Genomic DNA, 21,106 nt, shown 5'->3' with positions numbered 1-21,106 from the left:
AAGTTCAGTAATTTAAGTCATTCTAACTATTTTTCGTTTTGAATGGATTGTTGTCACTTTTTTCACATTTTGAATGAATTATTTCTTTTATTTTTGTGTATGGTTAATAATCGAATAACCGAACCAAACCAAACCAAAACCGATAACCACCAAATCGATAAATGTATATTATATTTGGTTTGGTTTGGTTTTGATAATTTTAAAACCGATTAAGTTGATTTGAATTGATTTTGACCAATAATCGATCTAAATCGACCCGCGAACACCCCTATGTGATAATATTTGATGGATTTTAAATATTATTTAAAAAAAATAATTATTCATTGGAAGGGCATTAAGTGCTACAATGACTTAAATTTCTACTTCTAAAAATTTTCAACTAGGCATATTCCTTCAAAATAATTTTCATCATACTTTTGAATAATTAAATATGACATTATTGAAGTTTTGTAAATTTTCATGTATATATCTGTATTTTATATATAGAAAAATAAAAATATTAGGATGGATTGAAACCGTAATTCCAAAGCTACATCTACTAGTATTGGCTTGGTCCAATACGACAAGAACCCTTTCAACTAAAAGTTGCCATTTTTATCATATGATAATTTTGGGACCATATGAGAGTAAATGAAAATGATATGTATGACTTGCATTTTTATTTAGCCTACTTAGATCTTCACCACAAACCTTTCAACTAAAAGTTGCCATTTTATTTAGTATAGACTTGCATAAGCATTAAAACATAAGAATATAAGATGTAAGTCATGGATCTTTAATTTTTTAATTATAGTTCAACAAAATATTATGATGAAGAAACTTCATTAAAAAATTAAAATACATAAAAAATAAAATATCTAGTATTGCATCATTATTATAAATAGTATCGTGTCCACGTAGACACATATATACCTTTAAAATACACTATTAAATAGTGCAAGGGGTAAAATGTCCTTCATAAAATTTGGTATCGTAACAACAATTTTGGCCAAAATTAAAGTATTTTTCAGACCCTTTAACCTTAAAGATATATAGAAAAATGTATCAAAATGTCCTGAATCTTGTAATCTTATTTCTTAAACATATCATATGAAAAGTACAAAACTAGAAAATAATCAAAAAACGAGAAGAAGTATTAATTTTTAAATATATTTATAAGAAAAAGTAATACACACAAATTGAAATTGAAACAGCGTGCGAGGGACATAGAAGTAATTAAGACATGAAAACCAATAGTAAGTGTCATTAAAAATCATTTTAAAAGGGTGTTTCAGTCATTGCAAGTATCTGTTGCATGTTGTGCCAACGCACAGTTTTATTAGCCCACGATAAGGAGTTCCTCCTCCTATTACTTTTTCTCTTTTCAGCTTCAATTTGTTCTTCTCGGCTTCTCTTCCAATTTGCAGGTCAGCTTCTTCTTCAATTTTTCGCCAAAACTGCTTCATAGCTGTGTGATGAATGACGATCTTTCTTCTTCGATTTAGAAGTTATTTTTTCCAGCAAATTGAGATTGAGTTCATGTGTTTTAGGGTTAAGGGATTTAACTTAATTTTTCCTTTCAAAATCAAAAGCTAACTCTTGTTCAATGCAAAACTATGAAAATCCAATTTCTATAGAGATGCTAACTTTATGTATCTTCATACCCAAAATAGGCGTATATTAAGAAATTAATGATCCAACCATTTGAGTTCTATAAGATTTAACAACTAAACTCAGATTGCAGTTTAGGGGAATGTACTCAAAGAAGCAAACAGTGAACCTTTTAATAAGAATTCTTGGAATTGTAATCGTTTCCAGTTTCCACAAACTTAATATCAGCCAAATCAGAACTAAAATCCTTTCGTGATGCCAATTTTATTTAACAGAGGGGAGGGGATAAGTCATAAGAGCTCCAGTGAGAGAGACTCGATTGTGCTGGACGGCTGGAAGAAAGAGCATGTAGAGTAGGTGGAGAAGGGAGTAGACAGTAATTTCTCCAACCTTAACTATATAAGCCCCAAATTGGGCTTTGTTTGTGTAGTTGCTGTTGGGTTAACTATCCCTTTCCCGTTTGTGTCTCTTGGTATTTGGTATATACTGTTTCAATATCTCTTCCATTTTGTTTCTATTATTCCTTGTTAAGTGCTCAATGATATCGTGTTGCTTGCCTGCAAAATGGATTTCTGTTTGTTGTTGATGTTTGCCTGGCCTTTTACTGATATATTTCTTCTGTGTGACAAGTACTTTCCATAGTGTCTTTGGGTAGTAGCTATTGTCCTATGGATTATACATTTATACTTGTATATCCATCTGTGCATTTATGGTTCTGAGTAATTGTACTTGCTGTTCTGTGTTGTTGATGAGTTTCTGCTGTTATACGTTTCACCAGTATGATTTCCTTGTACGACCGAAGCACCATAAGTTCCTGTGGTGTCTATTTTCCTCTCCTTTCTAAAGTGTATATTTTACTTTCTTTCCATACAACGAAATGAGCATCCAAGGATGCAGATTACCATACATTGATAGTGAATATACCTTGGTTATAATTCCTGCAAAAAAAGAAAACAGTGTTAGTTAAAAACCAGATCCACCTTTCCTTGTTCACTGGAACTTGAGAATGATCTCTAGTGGGCCTGCTCCTTCTTTCAGATGCTTCTTCTTCATGTTCCCCAGATTTTTCTACTGTGTATGTCATTTTTTACAGCTCCTTATTCTCAAGTATGATGTTATGCTCTTGTCACTGTTAACCAACTTCCTACCCCATGTCTCCATATCCAGGAACCAAAACTAGCTAACCTGAACTGTGTAATGCCAACCGAGAAGACCATTGAACATTGAAACTTGAACTTTCCAGATGAGAGAAAAAGAGCAAGATGAGTAAAGAAATAAAGCCAAACATAGAATTAAAAAATATTAGCAGCTTACTGTATATAGGAAGGCACGAGAGGTATTCAATTATATTGCACAATTTAAAGACACATACATAACAACATAAGAAGTAGCATAAAGCCATAAACAGTGTCAAATACATAAGCTCTCATGGCTGTAGGGACAAAGAAGAAGCTTTCCATAAACACCAATCCACCCTCTAATATGAATTATAACCAAGCAGACTATTCAGGTTCTGGAGGATATGTTGAGGGCATGTGTTATTGATTTGGGTGGTCGTTGCCTCGTTGGGACCAATTTTTGCCTTTGACGGAGTTTGCATACAACAACAATTATCATTCCGACATTGAGATGTCCCCGTTTGAGGCCTTATGTCAAGGAGATTTATATAATTCCCCCAAAAAAATGTTTTGCCCCTATTTGCACAGTATAGTTTTCCCACAAAGAGGATTCAGTTGAACCCCCTTGGCTCTATAGAGCTCCGCCCCTGTAAATGCCTTAGTGCACATTCTCTTATCAGGTTCCAGCTAGACCAGTATTACATTTTTACCTTTGCTACATCAAAAAGAGGGCACAATGGAATAACTGAATTGGGAACTCATTTGGTGCTTCAGTCTAGTGCTAGTGATGCCTTGCAGTCTGTTTTGACTTATTTGAGATAATTAGCTGAAGACTTCCTTGAACATAGCCAACTTTTTGAGCATGTTACATCTTTGTTGCTATGAATGTGGGAAAATGTATTTATTAAGCTTATGAAATGTCGAAGCTGTTTCTCTTTTCTGGCTTGAGCCAGTGTTGATTTGTTTTTTGAGAAGGAAACTAATTTTTCTGTGGGAGATGATTTTGGATAGTGTAGACCATAAGTTGAAACTGGACATACACTATCGCAATCGTATATGAATCATAATAATTTTGGATGTTTTGTTCTTATGCTAGTTATTTATGCTCTGGTCATGGTTCCTGAAGTAGATCCAGATCATACTCTGATGATTGAAGAAAATTATCCGAATCCAATGCTAATTGATCCAAAAAGAGACCGCTTTCCGTGCTGCATTGTATGGTCACCACTTCCTGTCCTGTCTTGGTTTATCCCCTTTATTGGGCATATAGGGATTTGTAGGGAGGATGGCGTGGTCTTGGACTTTGCAGGGCCAAACTTTGTTTCTGTTGACAATTTTACATTTGGGGCACCAACTCGCTATTTCCAAGTAAGCAGAGAGCAGGTATGTCTGCTGGTTCTAACTGGGTTTGTTTCTGTTAAGGACTTCCTTACTCTAATCAAGTTGTCACTGGCTTGTTGTGCCCTTGCTCTTGGTTCTTCCTGCAGATTTTCCATCCAAGCAGATCTAGTAACTTTTATTATGTGATTGAGTAGGATTCATTGATTTTGCTATTTGGTTGGTTGGTCCGTCCTAAATCCTAATGCATCTTTACTTTGTTTTCATCGCTTTTATGGCCGACAGTGCTGCTGCCTTTCTCCTTATTCAGCTGAACCTACTGGTGAATATGTCGAGAACCATGATGAATCTGGAAGCAATGTTGACACATGGGAATCTGCCATAAGAAAGAGCATTCAAGAATTCCAACACCAATCTTACAGCATTTTCACTTGCAACTGCCACTCTTTTGTAGCTAATGGTTTGAACAGGCTGGGGTTTCAGGCTGGTGGATGGAATGTAGTCAACCTGGCCATTTTCATTTTTCTCAAGGGGCGTTGGGTAAATAAAACAGCTATGGTTAAAACCTATTTACCGCCTCTCGTTGTGCTTGGATTTGGACTAATCTTTGGAGGAGGGACTTTCCTTACTTACCTGTTGATTTTCATGTTTGTTCTTATTGGTTGGTTTCTCCTTGGCACATACTTTTTCAAGAAGTTGATCCATGTGTAGTCAGTCGCTCGAGATTATTTGATTCCTATAGTCTAACACTTGTAATTTTGGACATGATGCAAGTAACTTCTTTTTTTAGTTAATATACTGGCCTAAAACGTCTCACCCCATGCGCATGCCTTTTAAAACACTGCAAATAACATAGTGCTGGTTACTTCAAGTTCTGTATGTGTCAAAGATAGTTGGAAAAGCTGCCTTTTTTTTTTTTGTTTCCCACCCCGTGTTAGGTACCCACATTGGAGCCTGACTAAATCCGGATTTGCGTCGGAAAGTCTCACATTTAGGGGTAAAGTGCTCCCTAACAAAGACGACTCCGTACCCAAGGTGACTCGAACCCGACACCTTTCAGTCAAGGATGAAGGAGTTACCATTCCACCACAACCTTGGTGGAATAGATGTAAAAATTGCAAATTTTGTGGTGATTTTAATCTAGAATTCTGTTAATATTTTTTTTACTTAATTGTTTATCATATAGTCAATGTGGCATCACGGTAGAGCTTCCAAGAAGCATTCTCACAGGGAAATGAGTTGATATTGACGAGAGATTTATTTTTGGTTTTGATAAAATTAATAATGAATAAATCATCAAATTGGGATCATTTGAGAATTTATATAATTATAATTATATGATATTGATAAGGTACGAAATCAGATAAGTATGAGAATCTAACATGGAGCTACGTGCACAAATAGATATACTTGACAGTTGACACGTTAGGAAAATTGATATAAATCAGAATACGATACCAAAACTCTAAATTTAAAATTATTAGTGGAAGCATTTTCTTATTTTAATTGAAATTTTGGTAGCAACTAATACTATTCTGTTAGTCCTTTTTATTGGTCAGCACACCTATTAATAAAGTATTAATTATTATAGTGAATTTATTATTTTATTCTTATTAATTGATATAATTTCAAATAGCGTTATTCACTATATACTATAAAAAAAGTGTGAATTACATGGAAATTTTCCTGGGGATTAGTATGAAAATTTACAAGAAAATAAGTTTCCTATGAATTTTCATAAAAATCTCCAGGAAAATCCCCATGTAATTCACACTTTTTTTGTAGTGATATATTTTAAAGATATTAATTTTATATTACTGTTGTAAATAATGAAATGTGGATGCCATGTAGCAAATCCACACTCATGACTTGGGAGATTTTTTTCGTGACTTGGGAGATCTCATTCATGACTCTTTGAAGGATTAGAGATATACTTTTACATTCTATATTTACTCATTTTATATGTAGACATAAATGCATTGAAAGATTGGAAGAAAAACATTACTGCTCTTTCTCTCCATTTCTTTGTTATTTAATTTCTAATACTTCATTTTATAACAATTACTAAATTAAAAATATAATAAGTAAAAAAAAAATGTTTTTTCATGGTTCGTAAAAAAAAATTAACAAATAAAAAGAATAATTGTACAAGTAAAAAGGGAGCAAAATGATTAGTGTTTCATTAATTATGGAAGCAGAAGAGTGAAGGCAGTTGCAGAAATGGAGGACTGGAAATCGACCTACCGTTTACTTACACAGTGCAAACACTTTTTTCATTGCCGATTGAGCCCTAATTTTCACAATTCTAAGCCATTTTGCCTCTCAGGTACAGCTATTGCTAACCAATTTTTCTCTCAGTTACATACAATGCTTTGCTCTATTATTGCATTTCATCTCAGTTAAATTTATGCTTTGTTCTATAATTTTAGCAATCCTGAGAGTTTCTCATAGCATTAGAAACTCCCAAGTCCGGATAAATGAGGTGGATTATGGTAAAACGAGTGAGTTAAGCTAAATTGACGATCAGGTAAAATAATAGCGAAATTGAACTGTATTTTATGGAATGGATTCATATAGACTGTGCTTGGTAGGACACAAGTCATTTTTCTGGAAAATTGCGGTCGAAAAAAAACTTGTTTGACTCTCAAAACTCGAAAGGTCCACATAAATTGGGATGAAGGGAGTGATATTACCGAAGCGGAGAGTGTTTAGACAAAATATGTCAGTAACATGGTCAGTGAGCATGCCACATCCGTGTTATTGCAATAATGTCCTAAGTTGCTCGGACTCTTCACTTTCGCTACCGCACCCCTGACCCATGTTGACATGACGTGTGTGAGATCCATTCTGGATTTGGTTGACCGATTTTGGGTACTTTGACTATAATCGACTTGAGAAATCGGGATAAATACCTATGATTTATGAAGTCAAAACAAAATCTCAGGGGATTGAAGAAAATGGAATAGCTTGTATATAGAAATTTTTATGATAGTCCTTTTCCTTTTATACCCTTCTGGAATTCTCGTCTTAATCAATATTTTCTCCTTGGAACACCTTGTAAGTATGTCTCATAATTTAGACATATAACTCTAATTTTAGATATTTGAATTATTTTAGCTGAATCTCCGCACCTGTATCCTAACCCCAAATCTTAATATTTAGATCATGAAGGATCCAACTTCTAGATCCACCTATATCGGACACCCGCACCCCAGTCCGAGCAACTTAGATGGTGTCCAAGTTTTAGTTGGAGTAAGTAAAATGTAGTTAAAAGTGTAGATAGTTGTGACAAAAATACACTTCCATCTATAAGGGAGGGAAGTCACTTTTTCCATTTTGATGGAAAATATTTTCCTCGAAAAATGACCTCCACTTGACTTCCCTCGTAAGTGGCTTATCTAGAGCTTAATTTTTGCACTGACCTTGTATATATTAAGAAATCAAATGAATATTTCATTGTGAATGCAACTATCATTGTATATTAACTTGAGGTCGTTGTTGGAATCCCCAAATGTCAAATCCTGGATCCGCCTTATCCCCTGTACCAAACAGTCTGATAGTTGACTCAATTAATTTGGGACTGAGACGTAATTATTTGATGATTGCATCGGAGCTGCTCTGATTCAGAGCCTGCAATTTTTCGACTTTTGTTACTTGAGGATGAGGATGCTTGATTGAACCGTTCTCATTTTGTCTTGATTTTTGACAACAAAAAAAATTAGTCACATGGTTTTGGGGTTACTGATTGAATAAAAAATCACTGAGGTAGAACTCCGGTTGTTATCTACTGAGTTTGTTCTGATAAAACCTCAGGTTCAATGAATGAAGTGGCATTATATTAAGGTTTAGTTGAAAATGAACCCAAGTGGAACTAATTGTATGTGTATTCTAAAAGATACTCTGATGAGCAAACTGAGAATCTTCATTTTCATGGTTTGTAGGTTCAAGGTATCATTGTAGCCAACCTTCTGAGTTGGTAAAACCTTATATTGGTAATTATCAACAAGAATTTCAAACATTTAAACATCTCCCGGTATCTCTGGGTACGAATCCATGGAACAGATGCAGAAGCCAGTATAGATGTTTTGCTTCTCAGGCCACCATTATTCAAAGAAGACCAGATTTTTCAACAATTAGTTCAGAAGACTTGAGCTATTTCAAAAATATATTAGGGGAAAGAGGGGTGGTTCAAGATGAAGAGACACTCGATGCTGTGAACACGGATTGGATGAGGAAATACAAGGGCACCAGTAAACTTATGCTCCAACCTCGGACAGCAGAGGAGGTTGAAATGTCACGTCTCTTCACAAATCTTTTGCTCCTTATTGATAATCGATACTAATATCTACACCTTTTGGTTTCCCATTTGTGTTTCTTTGACTTTGGTTCTACAGGTATCTCAGATTCTTAAATATTGCAATTCCAGGTGCCTGGCTGTTGTTCCACAAGGGGGGAATACAGGTCTTGTGGGAGGAAGTGTTCCTGCTTTTGATGAGGTAGGAATTCTTGATTACTTGATGACCACTGATAATTTAATTATGGGTAGATGGATACAGTACCATGAATGTCGTATGTCCAAGTAGAGATTGTTAGTTTGTTTTCCATTAGTCATATTAATTATAGAATGATAGGCTGCCGTCACATTGTATTATATCTTCTTCTATTTGGTTGTTTACCACTGTTCTTTAAGGCTCATTTGCGGCGCATTTAAGATCTGAAGATAGGTGACGCTTACCTAGTGCACTTCGCCCGCTTAACTGGCATTCAATGTTGGTTTCAAGGCATGAAGGTGTGCGCTTCATTAACCATGCTATCTTGAAGAGGGGTTGGCACTAAAAAATAAATATAATTGGAGAAGAGATTTTAATTGTTAAGAAAATGGTATGAATAAATTTGGTACTTATTTAGGAAAAGGAGTTTATAGATTTAATATAAGAAAATTTAACCTAAATGGAATAAAAATCTTAAAACTGCATTTTTCATCTAATTGAAATTTTGATTTTTTTTTTCAACTTCATCTATTCCATTTAATATTTTAATTATAGTATGTTTCAACTACTTTGTTCATATAATTATTATTTACTGTGATTATAGTTATTTTTTCTTGCATTACTATAGTTATTTTTTCTTGCATTACATACATAATTTTTGTTCTTCTTCGCGGTTTCCTTTAATAACGTCCACAGTTTAGTTGCGCTTTGAGCTTAAAGCCCTAACAGACTCAAAACTTTTCACCTTCAACAACACTGTTAATTACCTGGTATAGATGTTGTTGATTTGGATCTTAAAACAGGCAAACAATTAGTTTCATTAAAGCCAACTTAATAAGAAAATGCTATTTCATAGATCGATTGTCTTAGTTTGTAAAATCAGAGTGAGAGCACAAGTAGCGAAAAACCTTTAAACATAGTTTACCAGGGTATGTTTTAATGTTTCATTGCATAGTTTAAGGCTCCCAAAATCATAATGATAAGAGTACTTTCATTTAAAGTATACATGAAGACTTAATAATTCAGAATAGTTGGCACAATAAAATACTTGTAGAAGTTTTTGGGATCAAATTTTGGTTGAAGTCATGCCGAATCCATTCAAACAAATTGTCACTGAACTGTCCAAAGGACAAAGGGTAATAATTGGGTCATTAAATTTGACATTTCTGATACCAGTGTGTCCTATTCGGAAGGGCCAAACCTTAATTTTGCTAATTACCTATAGGAATGAAGTTTTCTGATAATTGCCTAATCATGTGAAGTAAACATAACTATTGCTGCATCATGTTTCTTAAACCATCTTCTGTTAGAATGGTAAGAGGGGGGCAAACGGATCTCATTTTACTTTAAAGCTTCACCTAGGAGGAATACACTCATGTTTCAGTGACTCTCTTATCGATGTTCTTACAACTTCACTCTGATGCTGCTTAAACCCTTATTTCCACTTTCCTCTCTTTCGGAAGTGGGAAGGATCTGCGGCGGCATTATTGCATTGTTCATTGGGCTGCTTGAAATGTAAACACTGACAAGAAAACTGCTGAATGTTTTCTTGACTCTATAAACAATTGCACTGTGAGGAGAGTTTAAACTTCAAAACTGTGGTAATGCAAGTCTTTTTTCTCAATTTAACAGCTTAGAACCAAGCCAGAACTTCCTCCTAACTCATTGTAGAGATATTGAACTTGTTTTTCTTTTCAAACCAATCAGTTTAGATTTCTATGTCTCACACATGAGCTAATCACTGATACTCGTCAAGCTACAATTAGTAGTAATCAACATCTATCAAACATTATCCATGTTTTCTGAACTTCTAGTCATTTTAAACATCAATATTATTGCTACTGTATTTTTTTTCTGGGATAAGAAATGTGAAACAGATATAGATGATTTATATAGCCGACCACAATTAGTCTGGGATTGAGGAGTAGTTGATAGACTGATTGATGTGACTAGTGTTTTTGCTGCTGGATATGTTCTTTGCTGTGAATGTTTGAAAATTCTCTGACATAAATATGTTGGCTGGTCTTATAATTCTTCTCTTAACTGATTACTGATGTATTCTTTCTTTATTTTGAAAATGTCCAGGTGATTGTCAGTATCAGTCATATGAATAAAATCATTTCTTTTGACAAGGTAAGAGTAAGTTTATTCTGAAAATGTGCTGGTGAGTGTAAATACTACATGAACCCTTGCTTTTGCAGGGGGATATAAATATTATTTCAGCGTAAAGAAAAAGATGTCATTGACAAGATAAAAGTAACTCTACTGATCTATCTTCAATTCTTTATTCTTGTCAGATTTAAACTTGATGAAGGAAAGAGTTCTTTACGAATGCATAAAGTCTATGCAGATAGAATAAGTTGTCCTCCTTTACATCTTTTTGTAGGTTAGTGGCATATTGGTTTGTGAGGCAGGATGCATTTTAGAAAACCTCATCGCTTTTCTTGATAACCAAGGGTAATTTTTTCTTACTTGAGACCTTTTATGATTACTATATGAATCATGTCATAGATAGTTTTTTTTTTTTTTTTTTTTCTTTTTTTGGATAATTCTGCTTGTGCAATTTTTTAGGTTTTAATCTAGAAACAGTGGAATACCTTTGAATACTTTATTGTCATATATTTGCAACTTTCTGACCAAAGAATGTTTCTTTCTCTATTTAATTGGCATATAAACTCCATAGTGTTATCCATCAGAGTGACTCTATTCTAAACATTCTTACCATGTAATAGCAAGGTGTTTCAGTTTAATATTACCATCTGCGAATTCGTAGATTGATCTTTTCCAAACTCTGTTATCATCTTATTTTAATATCATGACAATAGAAAGAAACAGCATTGAGAATTCTGTCCTGTTTCTTACATCTATCTTCTGTCTAGTTCGTTTCTATTTATAAACTTATTCTGGGTACTTCTTATTAGCGCTTTTGATGCCACTGAATAAGTTCTTTTTTATTCTTTTTCCCTATGAAATCAATGTCAATCACATTCTGTCTTAGGTTTGTTATGCCACTAGATTTAGGTGCTAAAGGAAGCTGCCAAATTGGTGGAAACATCTCAACTAATGCTGGTGGTTTGCGACTTCTCCGCTATGGTTCACTGCATGGCAGTGTTCTTGGTAAGATCTGATTGTGCTATGTTATGGAACTTCTGAGTCGAAGTTGTTGAACTAAATCAATCTGTGAGTCTGTTAATGAGGCTGATGAAAGATTTAGCCAATAATGAAAATTATGTTCCATCTCTTAGATTTGTTAGATAAACTTGGGATCCATTTTGTCACATTCGTTTGAGGACAAGGCTATGTATGAGCCTTTCAAGATCTTTCTGTCCTTGAAAAACATAAAAGTAATGTTGTTCTAAAAAAACATATAAGTGACGTCCATCCTTCTGTATGAGTTCTCAAATGTACTTTCATCTATTCAGGTCTTGAAGTGGTTTTAGCAAATGGAACGGTGCTTGATATGCTCGGCACTTTACGAAAAGATAACACTGGATATGACTTGAAACATTTATTTATAGGCAAGATCATATTATTTATTCTATGTCAACAGAAGTTGTTTTACATTGTGATAAACATTTTATTTTATTACATGGCATAGGGAGTGAAGGATCCTTGGGTATTGTAACGAAGGTTTCCATTCTTACTCCTCCAAAGTTGTCCTCTGTAAATGTGTGCTTTCTTGCTTGTAAAGATTATGCAAGCTGCCTGGTAATAATGGTTCTACCCTCTGAAGTATGATACAACTATGAAGTTGCTTGGAATGATAACTTGCTGAAAATTCTGTTTTCCATCAGAAACTTTTGTTAGAGGCAAAGAGGAAACTTGGGGAAATTCTTTCTGCATTTGAATTCCTTGATCATGGCGCAATGGATCTGGTGAGCTTTATGTGTCTTTTTAATCCATCAAGTCTCACCTGACGATATCATCTGGGAATGCCAAGTTCTTTTTCCTGTTCTATTTGAGTTGCTTTATGTAGGTTATTATACTTGATGAATGGTAACTACTGCATTGTTACTTCGTCTGTTATTCAAAATTGCATGGTAAGCTTGCAGGTGCTGCATAGTTAGCCATCGTTCCTTACCTGTCAACTTTGTGCTTAGACTGTTATTTTAAGTTGGAGATTCAAGTTATTTTGACGACTATTATAAATGTTATAGGTCACTCTCTTGCAGTATATTAATGCAGCATTATCTATTATGTTACGTGGAGCAGGTCCTGAAACATCTAGAAGGTGTCCGTAATCCATTTCCTTCCTCAATGCATGACTTTTATGTTCTGATTGAGACAACTGGCAGCAGTGAATCTTATGATAGGTAACATCCTCATTGCTTAATATGCTCTACTTGTTTAAAATACGTCGTTAAACTTTGGTTGCTCATAATTATTTATATCCTTTATTTGAAAGAACTTTAGGTCATGTTTGTTTTGGATTTTTTGTTCTGGAAAAATCGGAGGAACAATAACCTTTTCACCCAACTTAATCCTCGTAAGGGTCCATGTTTCTTCCTGTGCCTCTCAGAGTATAGAGGCGAGCCAATGGATATTATACCGTGCCTTTGTTTTCAGATTTCAAATGTATCATGAATGTCTATATATCGGAGGACTTTGGCTTAGTTTACTTTCAAACCACTAGTTGACTGAACAATATTTTAGAATGCCTTTTCATTGTTTGCACCATATGCTGGGTTGTAAGCCATTTGTGTCTTGCTTACCATTTTGTAAATCCACTCGTGAGTCTGGAAAGAACTCAGCCACATTTTATCCCTTATCTCATATTAATCAATAAAGTAAAGCTACGTTGAGCTTTTCCAATATTCACTCATGAATGCTTGCTAATTCTGGTTTCTTCATGTTGATTGTTTTGTACTTTTTCACCTGATTATTATATTCTCTGGTTGTAGGATGGCAGTAGGTCGCACTTCATTAGCTAACCTAAACTATTAGCAGCCGGGATAGACTTCTTATGATCAGAATCAATATACTTCAAGAATCATTGATCAAAAAATTATAGAATTTGAAATGCTTGAAATGGTAAAATTACCAAGAAAATATTATTTGTTACTTGAGTTGAAGTTAGAAAGAAAAGTTATTAATTTTTACGATGAAAATTCACTTCTGAATTTAGCGTTTCGCTATTCATTAGGAGATTAGTCAAGTTTTAACTATGGATTTGCTAGTTACTTTATTAAGTCTGACTATCACATAGAAAGGATACAAAGTAAAGCCATGCTTGAGTGACCTATTGTAAATAATATATAGCGTTTGAGAATTGATATCCTTTATGTTTAGTTGCTTTATGAAGCTGATTGGATGTCAGTAGCACTCTCAGTTTCCTCTGGACTTAGCTAATTTCTTGCTTATTCAGTATACAAATTGATAACTTGAATTCATTCTTTGTTGGATTCTGCTATATTGACATATGCAGAGAGAAACTAGATGCCTTCTTGCTTCACTCAATGGAAAATGACTTGATAAGTGATGGAGTTGTTGCACAAGATATAACTCAGGCATCTTCTTGCTGGCATATTCGTGAGGTTATCACTCTATACTTGACAAACTGTATTCATAAGCTTGCATTTGTAATCTCTTTCTCTCAGAAAAAAAAAGAAAAAAAAGCTTGCATCTGTAACCTGTGATATTCTACTATTCAGAGTTTTGATAAGTAAATATTTTTTTAGAGAATGAAAGGATGTATAATTTGATAAGTAAATATTCCGTCGTCACTAAAGTAGGGCTGTTCAAAAGTGGTAACCACCATATAGAAGATGTGATATGGAATATCATATAGAACCTTCAAGATCCCTGAAGTAAATTATAGTTTTCCAAAAATATCATCCAGTCACCTACGCAAGTGAGCATATTATGTGATCTCCACAATAAATAAAAACAATTCCATCTTTAATTTGGGTGAAGGAGTTCTGTGTCCCTTACAAATCTCTGTTATTAGAAACTCTGTTACTATTATTAACTTTCGTCTGGAATCTGAATCACATTTTTTCAACTCTTACCATTTGTAGATTTTATAGTAGCTGCGCCTGCTTTTTATAAAATTGTCAAGACTCAAAACCTATATGTCATCTTGAAAGTTTTACTTGATAAGAACCAAGATATCTGCATCTCCTTCAGTAATGAATAACTGATGAAAACTTTGCCCTATCACTTACTATTATGTGGTAGAACCATGGATAAGGCTGTGTACGCACCACCCTCCCCAGACCCCGGGATTACATTGGATTTGTTGTTGTTGTTGTAAATTTATGTTAAAAAAGTGCACATTTTCTTGTGGTACGAGTCTGTTCATGTCTTGATAAATAAAGGTGTTAATCTTTATGTTGTAGGGTATTCCTGAAGCTTTGATGAAGGCAGGAGGCGTATATAAATATGATTTGTCAATACCAGTTGAAAAGATGTATGATCTTGTTGAGGAAATGGGAGTCCGGCTTGGTAAGAATGTCAAAATTCTTGCTTCGCTGAAAGCATGTTCCATTTCATTCTTATTAGTGTGTCTGGATTATTTATGGGATCAATTCTTCTTAATTAGGACTCAGTTTTTCGCTTTCCCCACAGACTCAATTCCAAAAAATAAAAATAAATTCCTTTTCAAAAATCATGACTCAGTTACCTGCAGAAAAAGTAAATGCACAGTTAAATTTGAATGTCTCATTCAGAGATGCCATTTATCATATTTGATGCTTTATTTTTATCCATCTCTCCAATTTCTGTTGAATCAACAATTTTAGGGGCATGCCATCTGTTAATAGTAACTAACAAACTCAGAATTTAATGTTGTTTTAATTGAAATTTTACAGGTGCTTCAGGAAAAGTAGTCGCTTATGGTCACCTTGGGGATGGAAACTTACATCTTAATATCTCAACTCCTCAGTATGATGATAAGGTTCTGCCTTGGCCTTCTTGCTTCTCACTAAATTTTATTAGTTGATTATCCCATTAATTGGATCTGTCGGTTCCAGATTTTATCACAGATTGAGCCTTTCGTTTATGAATGGACTTCTAAGCACAAAGGGAGTATTAGTGCTGAACATGGCCTTGGACTGATGAAAGCCAATAAAATCCATTACACCAAGTCACCTGAAACTGTAAGACCAGTACTTTTAGTTATCATTTAAATAAAGTGACATCAGTACTACTGAGTCTTCTTTCAGGATGTAGTGTTTGGAAGCACCAATTGTCGACACATCTCAATATACAAAGTTCTCATTTCTTTCAACACCAAAAGAATTATCACTAGTTAGGAAATACTGAAATTTCATGTAGATATATATTCTTTGCATGATGCCCAAGAGAATTTACCCCCAAAATGCAGTAAATCCTCAGTATTTTCTTTGTAGACATTCTGGAATAATGTGACTTAAGTTCAAGAGATGTGATGAATAATAGTTCTTTTCATAGGTTAAGACTGGATGGGGATAAACAATCATCTATGATTGTGTACTGTTATGTGTAATGACATCGAGCCCTTGTCTCCCTCAAAAGCATCACGTAGTGAAGATAACATGAGCTTGGTAAAACATCTCTGTAAACACCCATCTAGCCAGCATGTTTAATATACTGCCATCAACTATACATACTAATAGGTTCTAGACCAAAATAATACAATAAAAGAACGGAATGTGGATATTGGTATCGGTTGTCAATTGTCTGATTTAGTCTGCATAGCTTACTGTAAATTGAAAAACTAGAAGGTGAAAATACTACATGTATTATTTTCCTTCCCCTCCCCCTCCCCCTCTCCCCTCAATGTGTGGGTAAATCCTCCTTCATAAATTGCTGAACCGATGCATTTCTTTTCCCAGGTGCAACTGATGGCCAACATTAAGAAGCTACTGGACCCTAATGGAATTCTGAACCCATATAAAGTTCTCCCGCCTTCTCTTTTTACAAAAAGCTGAGGTGACTAGTTCAGATTTCCATACTAATTTTAGTACTCTCTACTTGTATCACTGAATAAAACAATAACTTGATATCTCGTACTATTCAGATTTATACAGAATGAACCTCTCCTTAGTTTTTCTATTACGAGTCTGATTGTTTCTCAATGCAAGTGTTACTTCCAGACGAACGTTGCAATACATTGTATTGCAGTAGTAAGATATGACTCTTTCGTGATAGAAGCATGATGTCCAGGCAATCTTTCTGTTTCTGAAAGGGTCATGACACATAAATTTATGGAATAAAGCCATAACTTGCCAAATAATTGAAGAATTTCCATTGAAGACAGAAGTAAAGTATATGCAGGTTATGGGATTGAGTTGGAAAATTAAGGACTTAAAAGTAATTTAAATGTGACTTTTTATTTTCTCATTTAAAAGCTACTTTTAAAACCAATCTAAACGGGCTCTTAGACTTTTGATCACATACAATTTGGTGAAAAGAAATGTGACCACATAATAGCCTTTTTGCCATTCGAAGTGGATTGCATCGACTGCTAACTTATCACTTAATAAAAAAATACTAACAAAAAATCAATTTTATTTGGTGAAAATCATTTAAATAAATCTCACAAGTCATTCAATTCAATGTTTTAGAGTAATTAGTTAGTAAATATAATCTAATTCCTCTTCCCAAGATATGGAGTATAATTTTAATAGAGATAAATTTCATAAATAGCAAAAGATTAAACTTAATTAGTCTACTTAGCTACTGTTTTACATAATTACGCTCCATAGTTTAGGACTTAATTACTAGGATTCAAGATAATTAAATCATATACCATGTTTTGTCCAATAGATACATGTATCCGACGGTTTGAATTAAAGAGATACATATTTTAATAATTTTGAATTAAATGTGTGTAACTGATTTCCGTAGGGTTAATTATTACTCTTAACTGATTTGCAGATGGTAGCATATCAATTCTAACAAATCTTCCTAAAATAATGAAATCCTAAAACCACAATAATTCTCTAATTGAAAACTTCAATCTTCTTGGCAGCAAGTTTGAGAATTGTGGAGTGCCATGGGAGCAAGCTTAATCTCAAATGCTAGAAGAAACATTCTTGAATTTCCGAGGTAGGCTCAACGCCATGGGATTTGTTTTCGAGTTTCTGTGGTTGAAAGGAACCAACAAGGAGAGAAAATTCCGGTGGACCAAGATGGGATAATTTTTTCATTTCTCCAGATTTTTCTCCATGTTTGTCTGAGTTTTTCACTTTTCTCTTTCTTTTCGTTTGGTCCATTTTGTTTATGGGTCCTTTTGTACTCATCAAGGATTATTTTTTTTCTCTGTAATACAAGTTTTGATTAATCTTATATACAATTAGTTTATGCATGGAACATTATTTAACTTTTTAAACCGACAATTCTTATAGATACATGATAGTAAGCAACTATTTAATATTTCAGATACACTATCTATCTTGTTAGATATGTTGTTGATTATCGTTTCTAAGTTTTATTTATAATAAGATACATTTTGTTTTGTCAGATACACTTCTGTTTTTGTTGTTCATATACATGGGAATGGTAGTAGCTCATATAATTGATAGGAACTGTTAGATACACTGTTAATTCTCTAAATTCGTTGATGTGAGTTTTAAGTTAGATGCATTGTAATTTATCAATTTTTTGCTAAGAATATATAATTTTTGACAATTTCAGATACACTATTTATCATATTAGATACATATATATTAAACATCTGTAGAATACATATAAAAACATGCTTAGATACATGAAATAATCAAATACAGATACATTGAAAGAAACATATTAAATATATGAAATAAAAATTAAGATATGTAAAATGAATTGTATGACCATATACATGACGTATATATCGGGGTTGATGAGAGAGAAAGATATTTGGACCATTAATTTTGATTTTTAAATATAAAAATAATTAATTAATCCTAGTTTTTTTTTAAGAGGTTTGTGTATCTAATTATATCTTTTAAAATATATGATATGAAATATTTAAAGTGATAATATATATAACTGTTTGAAAATAGAAATAATATTAATATATATGTAGGGAAGTATGTCTTGTTAGGTAGTATTAGTAATGCCATGAAACTATGTACACCTTATTTTTGAATATTAGCTAAGGAGCACCAAGAATGAGACACTGGAACCATATCAATGTAATATATTTCTCTGCATACTAACCCTACCACTAATGGTGGAATCAATAAAGAATTCAAAATATAAAAAAAAGTAAACATACGATAAATCAAGATAATTTAATATTTACTATAAATATTAATTTTATATATTTAAATATATAGTGTATTTTTTCAAACGAAGGGTTTCAGATGAGCCCTAGCTCCAGCCCTGCATACATGAATTAATGACGGAATAAGAAATTCTAATAAAAGGACTAAAAACAAGCAAGAACGTCACACTGAAGATTTGATTTTGTAACCTTAAGCAAATTCTGAGTAACCTTTAGCACTGTACAGTGTACACCACAAACTTGTCGTATGTTAGCGGAATTCAACCATTCATATATTACGATAAATGAATTTAATTGAAACTCCTGTATATACGTACCTAGGGAAGCTTCTCTACATAACTATGACCATACTAGACCTTGCCTTCACTGCTCAAGTACTGAGCCAATTCATGCATTGTCCTAAACAATCACATATGGAGGCAACACTGAGAGCATTAAGGTACATCAAGGAAGCTCTCGTCCTAGGATTATTAATTCCAGCAGAAAAGACTGCACAACTCACAGCTTATTGTGACTCATATTATGGTGCATGTCTAGAAACCAGAAAAAGTCGGTTACAGGTTATCTGGTGAAGTTTGTAGGAAGACTATTTTCTTGGAAGTCTAAGAAGTAAGGATAGTATCAAGAAGCTCAGCGGAGGCAGAATTCAAAAGTATGACTGCATTTGCAACTGAAGTAACCTGGATAATATGTCTATACAAAGAGCTGGGGGTTAGTGTAACTTTTCCAGTCAAAACAATATGTGACAGCATGAAAGCTATTCAGATAGCTACCAACTCTATCTTCAATGAAAGATCAAAACATATAGACATTGACTATCACTTTGTTAGAGAAAGGCTTTGTCAAAGGATGTTGCAATCTGAGCATGTCAACACCAAACATCAACTTGCTGATCTACTTACTAAGAGTCTGGGACAAGCACAACATAGTCTGTTACTGAGTAGACTTGGGATGAAAAATGCTTGCCAACCATAAGCTTGTGGGGGAGTGTTAACTAGTGTAAAGAGTTAACAATATGTATGGTTGATTTAGTTAAGTCATAAGTGTAGTTAGTTAACAGAATGTTGAGGTGACATGAGTTAGTTACAAAGTTAATTTTAGATATTTTGTATCTTTGGACTATTAGACTAGTATAAAAGGCATACATGTACAGATTCAATGTATCAGTGATCATATTCAATACAACTTGACTTAACCTCCATACATGGAGTTTTCATATTACTTTTATGTTCTGATTGAGACAACTGGCGGCATTGAATCTTATGATATATAACATCATCATTGCTTAATATGCTCTACTTGTTTAAAATACTTTGGTTGGTCATAACTATTTATATATGTTATTTAAAAGAACTTTATTTCATGTTTGTTTTGGATTTTTTGTTCTGGAACAAAAACCTTTTTCCACACAACTTAATCATTATAAGGTCTTGTTATGATCGAAATAATTCGGTGTCATGCAGAAGCTAGCAAAGTAAACTTCGAAAGACTATGACTAAGAAGACAAATGAGAAATATACCATAAGACACAAAGATATAACGTGGTTCGGTCAATTGACCTACGTCCACAAAGGAGATGAGCAATCCACTGTATAAATATGAGAGTACAAAAACTAGAGAGAAATAACCTCACCAATTCACTCGAAATACAAAGAAGTTCACACAAGTGATAACATATAACTTGTGTTCCACAAATTGCCCCTAACCAAAACTCTTAAAGCCCCTAGGACTACATTGTGAATGATTAAGTTAGAAGGAACAAACCTCTATTTCTAGAGTCCTAAATATTTTCCTACAAGAAAAGAACTAGTCAAATATGGAGAAACCTATTTATGGTGAAAACTCAGGGCGAATACCCAACAAAACTCCCTCTTGGCTTGAATATCTGACAGAATAAATTTGCTACGTCTTCTTCACGTAATGTCCAATAGCTTGCATCTCCTTTCCAAAATCTATGTCTTGATACAAAAAACCTCTCTAAAAATATAATTCTCAAACAAAAACCTCTATTACTATCAAATAGGTTGCGGCTAGAACTATACTCGCCAAGATGAACACCCAATTTTTAATTCAACCATCGATTATTGAACCACTAAACTTAGCTCCATCCTCGATGCATCTTTATCTGAAAAGTCCCACTTATCAGTTTTAAAGGTAGTAGGACTCTCGTAAAAATCAGTTTTAAGATTAAAAAGAGCATAACCATACTTTTCTCAAAATGGTGGTAAAATCAATGCATTTACAAAGTGGTTTTACCGGTATTTTACCCTCGAGAAGTACTACATATCTATATGAAAGTCGTTTTACCGGTATTTTGCAAGAACAGTTGAAGTGATTCAATTTTGAATATCATAAACAGAAAACAGAGAACCCAGAAC

General features: G+C 33.7%; 2 protein-coding genes across 4 annotated transcripts; both read left to right on the top strand.

Annotated features, from left to right (window-relative positions):
- The first annotated feature begins 1,302 nt into the window (after window positions 1-1,302).
- Window positions 1,303-4,840, top strand: LOC102598150 (protein RTE1-HOMOLOG). Of its 2 annotated transcripts, XM_015308622.1 has the most exons (4): window positions 1,312-1,406; window positions 1,866-1,966; window positions 3,805-4,091; window positions 4,332-4,840. In XM_015308622.1, the coding sequence occupies exons 3-4, from the start codon at window positions 3,822-3,824 to the stop codon at window positions 4,755-4,757; spliced, it is 696 nt and encodes a 231-aa protein (XP_015164108.1). In that variant the 5' UTR covers window positions 1,312-1,406; window positions 1,866-1,966; window positions 3,805-3,821; the 3' UTR covers window positions 4,758-4,840. The 2 variants fall into 2 exon arrangements, with proteins under 2 accessions (XP_006346982.1, XP_015164108.1); XM_006346920.2 differs by lacking the exon at window positions 1,866-1,966 and having other exon boundaries at window positions 1,303-1,406.
- A 1,362-nt stretch (window positions 4,841-6,202) lies between these two features.
- Window positions 6,203-17,808, top strand: LOC102597625 (D-2-hydroxyglutarate dehydrogenase, mitochondrial). Of its 2 annotated transcripts, none has more exons than XM_006346919.2 (16): window positions 6,203-6,372; window positions 7,988-8,331; window positions 8,441-8,542; window positions 10,622-10,669; window positions 10,923-10,993; window positions 11,535-11,653; window positions 11,959-12,054; window positions 12,135-12,244; window positions 12,331-12,411; window positions 12,749-12,849; window positions 13,962-14,070; window positions 14,875-14,980; window positions 15,346-15,431; window positions 15,508-15,633; window positions 16,351-16,447; window positions 17,490-17,808. In XM_006346919.2, exons 1-15 carry the CDS (start codon window positions 6,267-6,269, stop codon window positions 16,444-16,446), a joined length of 1,701 nt encoding a protein of 566 aa, XP_006346981.1. In that variant the 5' UTR covers window positions 6,203-6,266; the 3' UTR covers window position 16,447; window positions 17,490-17,808. The 2 variants fall into 2 exon arrangements, with proteins under 2 accessions (XP_006346981.1, XP_015164107.1); XM_015308621.1 differs by lacking the exon at window positions 17,490-17,808 and adding an exon at window positions 16,536-16,593.
- The last annotated feature ends 3,298 nt before the right edge of the window (window positions 17,809-21,106 follow it).

The sequence above is a fragment of the Solanum tuberosum genome, unplaced genomic scaffold (assembly GCF_000226075.1).
Source record: "Solanum tuberosum cultivar DM 1-3 516 R44 unplaced genomic scaffold, SolTub_3.0 scf00085, whole genome shotgun sequence".
In the NCBI taxonomy this organism is placed as follows: Eukaryota; Viridiplantae; Streptophyta; class Magnoliopsida; order Solanales; family Solanaceae; genus Solanum; species Solanum tuberosum.
Note: the sequence above shows the minus strand (reverse complement) of the source record. Positions and strands in the feature narration are given on the sequence as shown.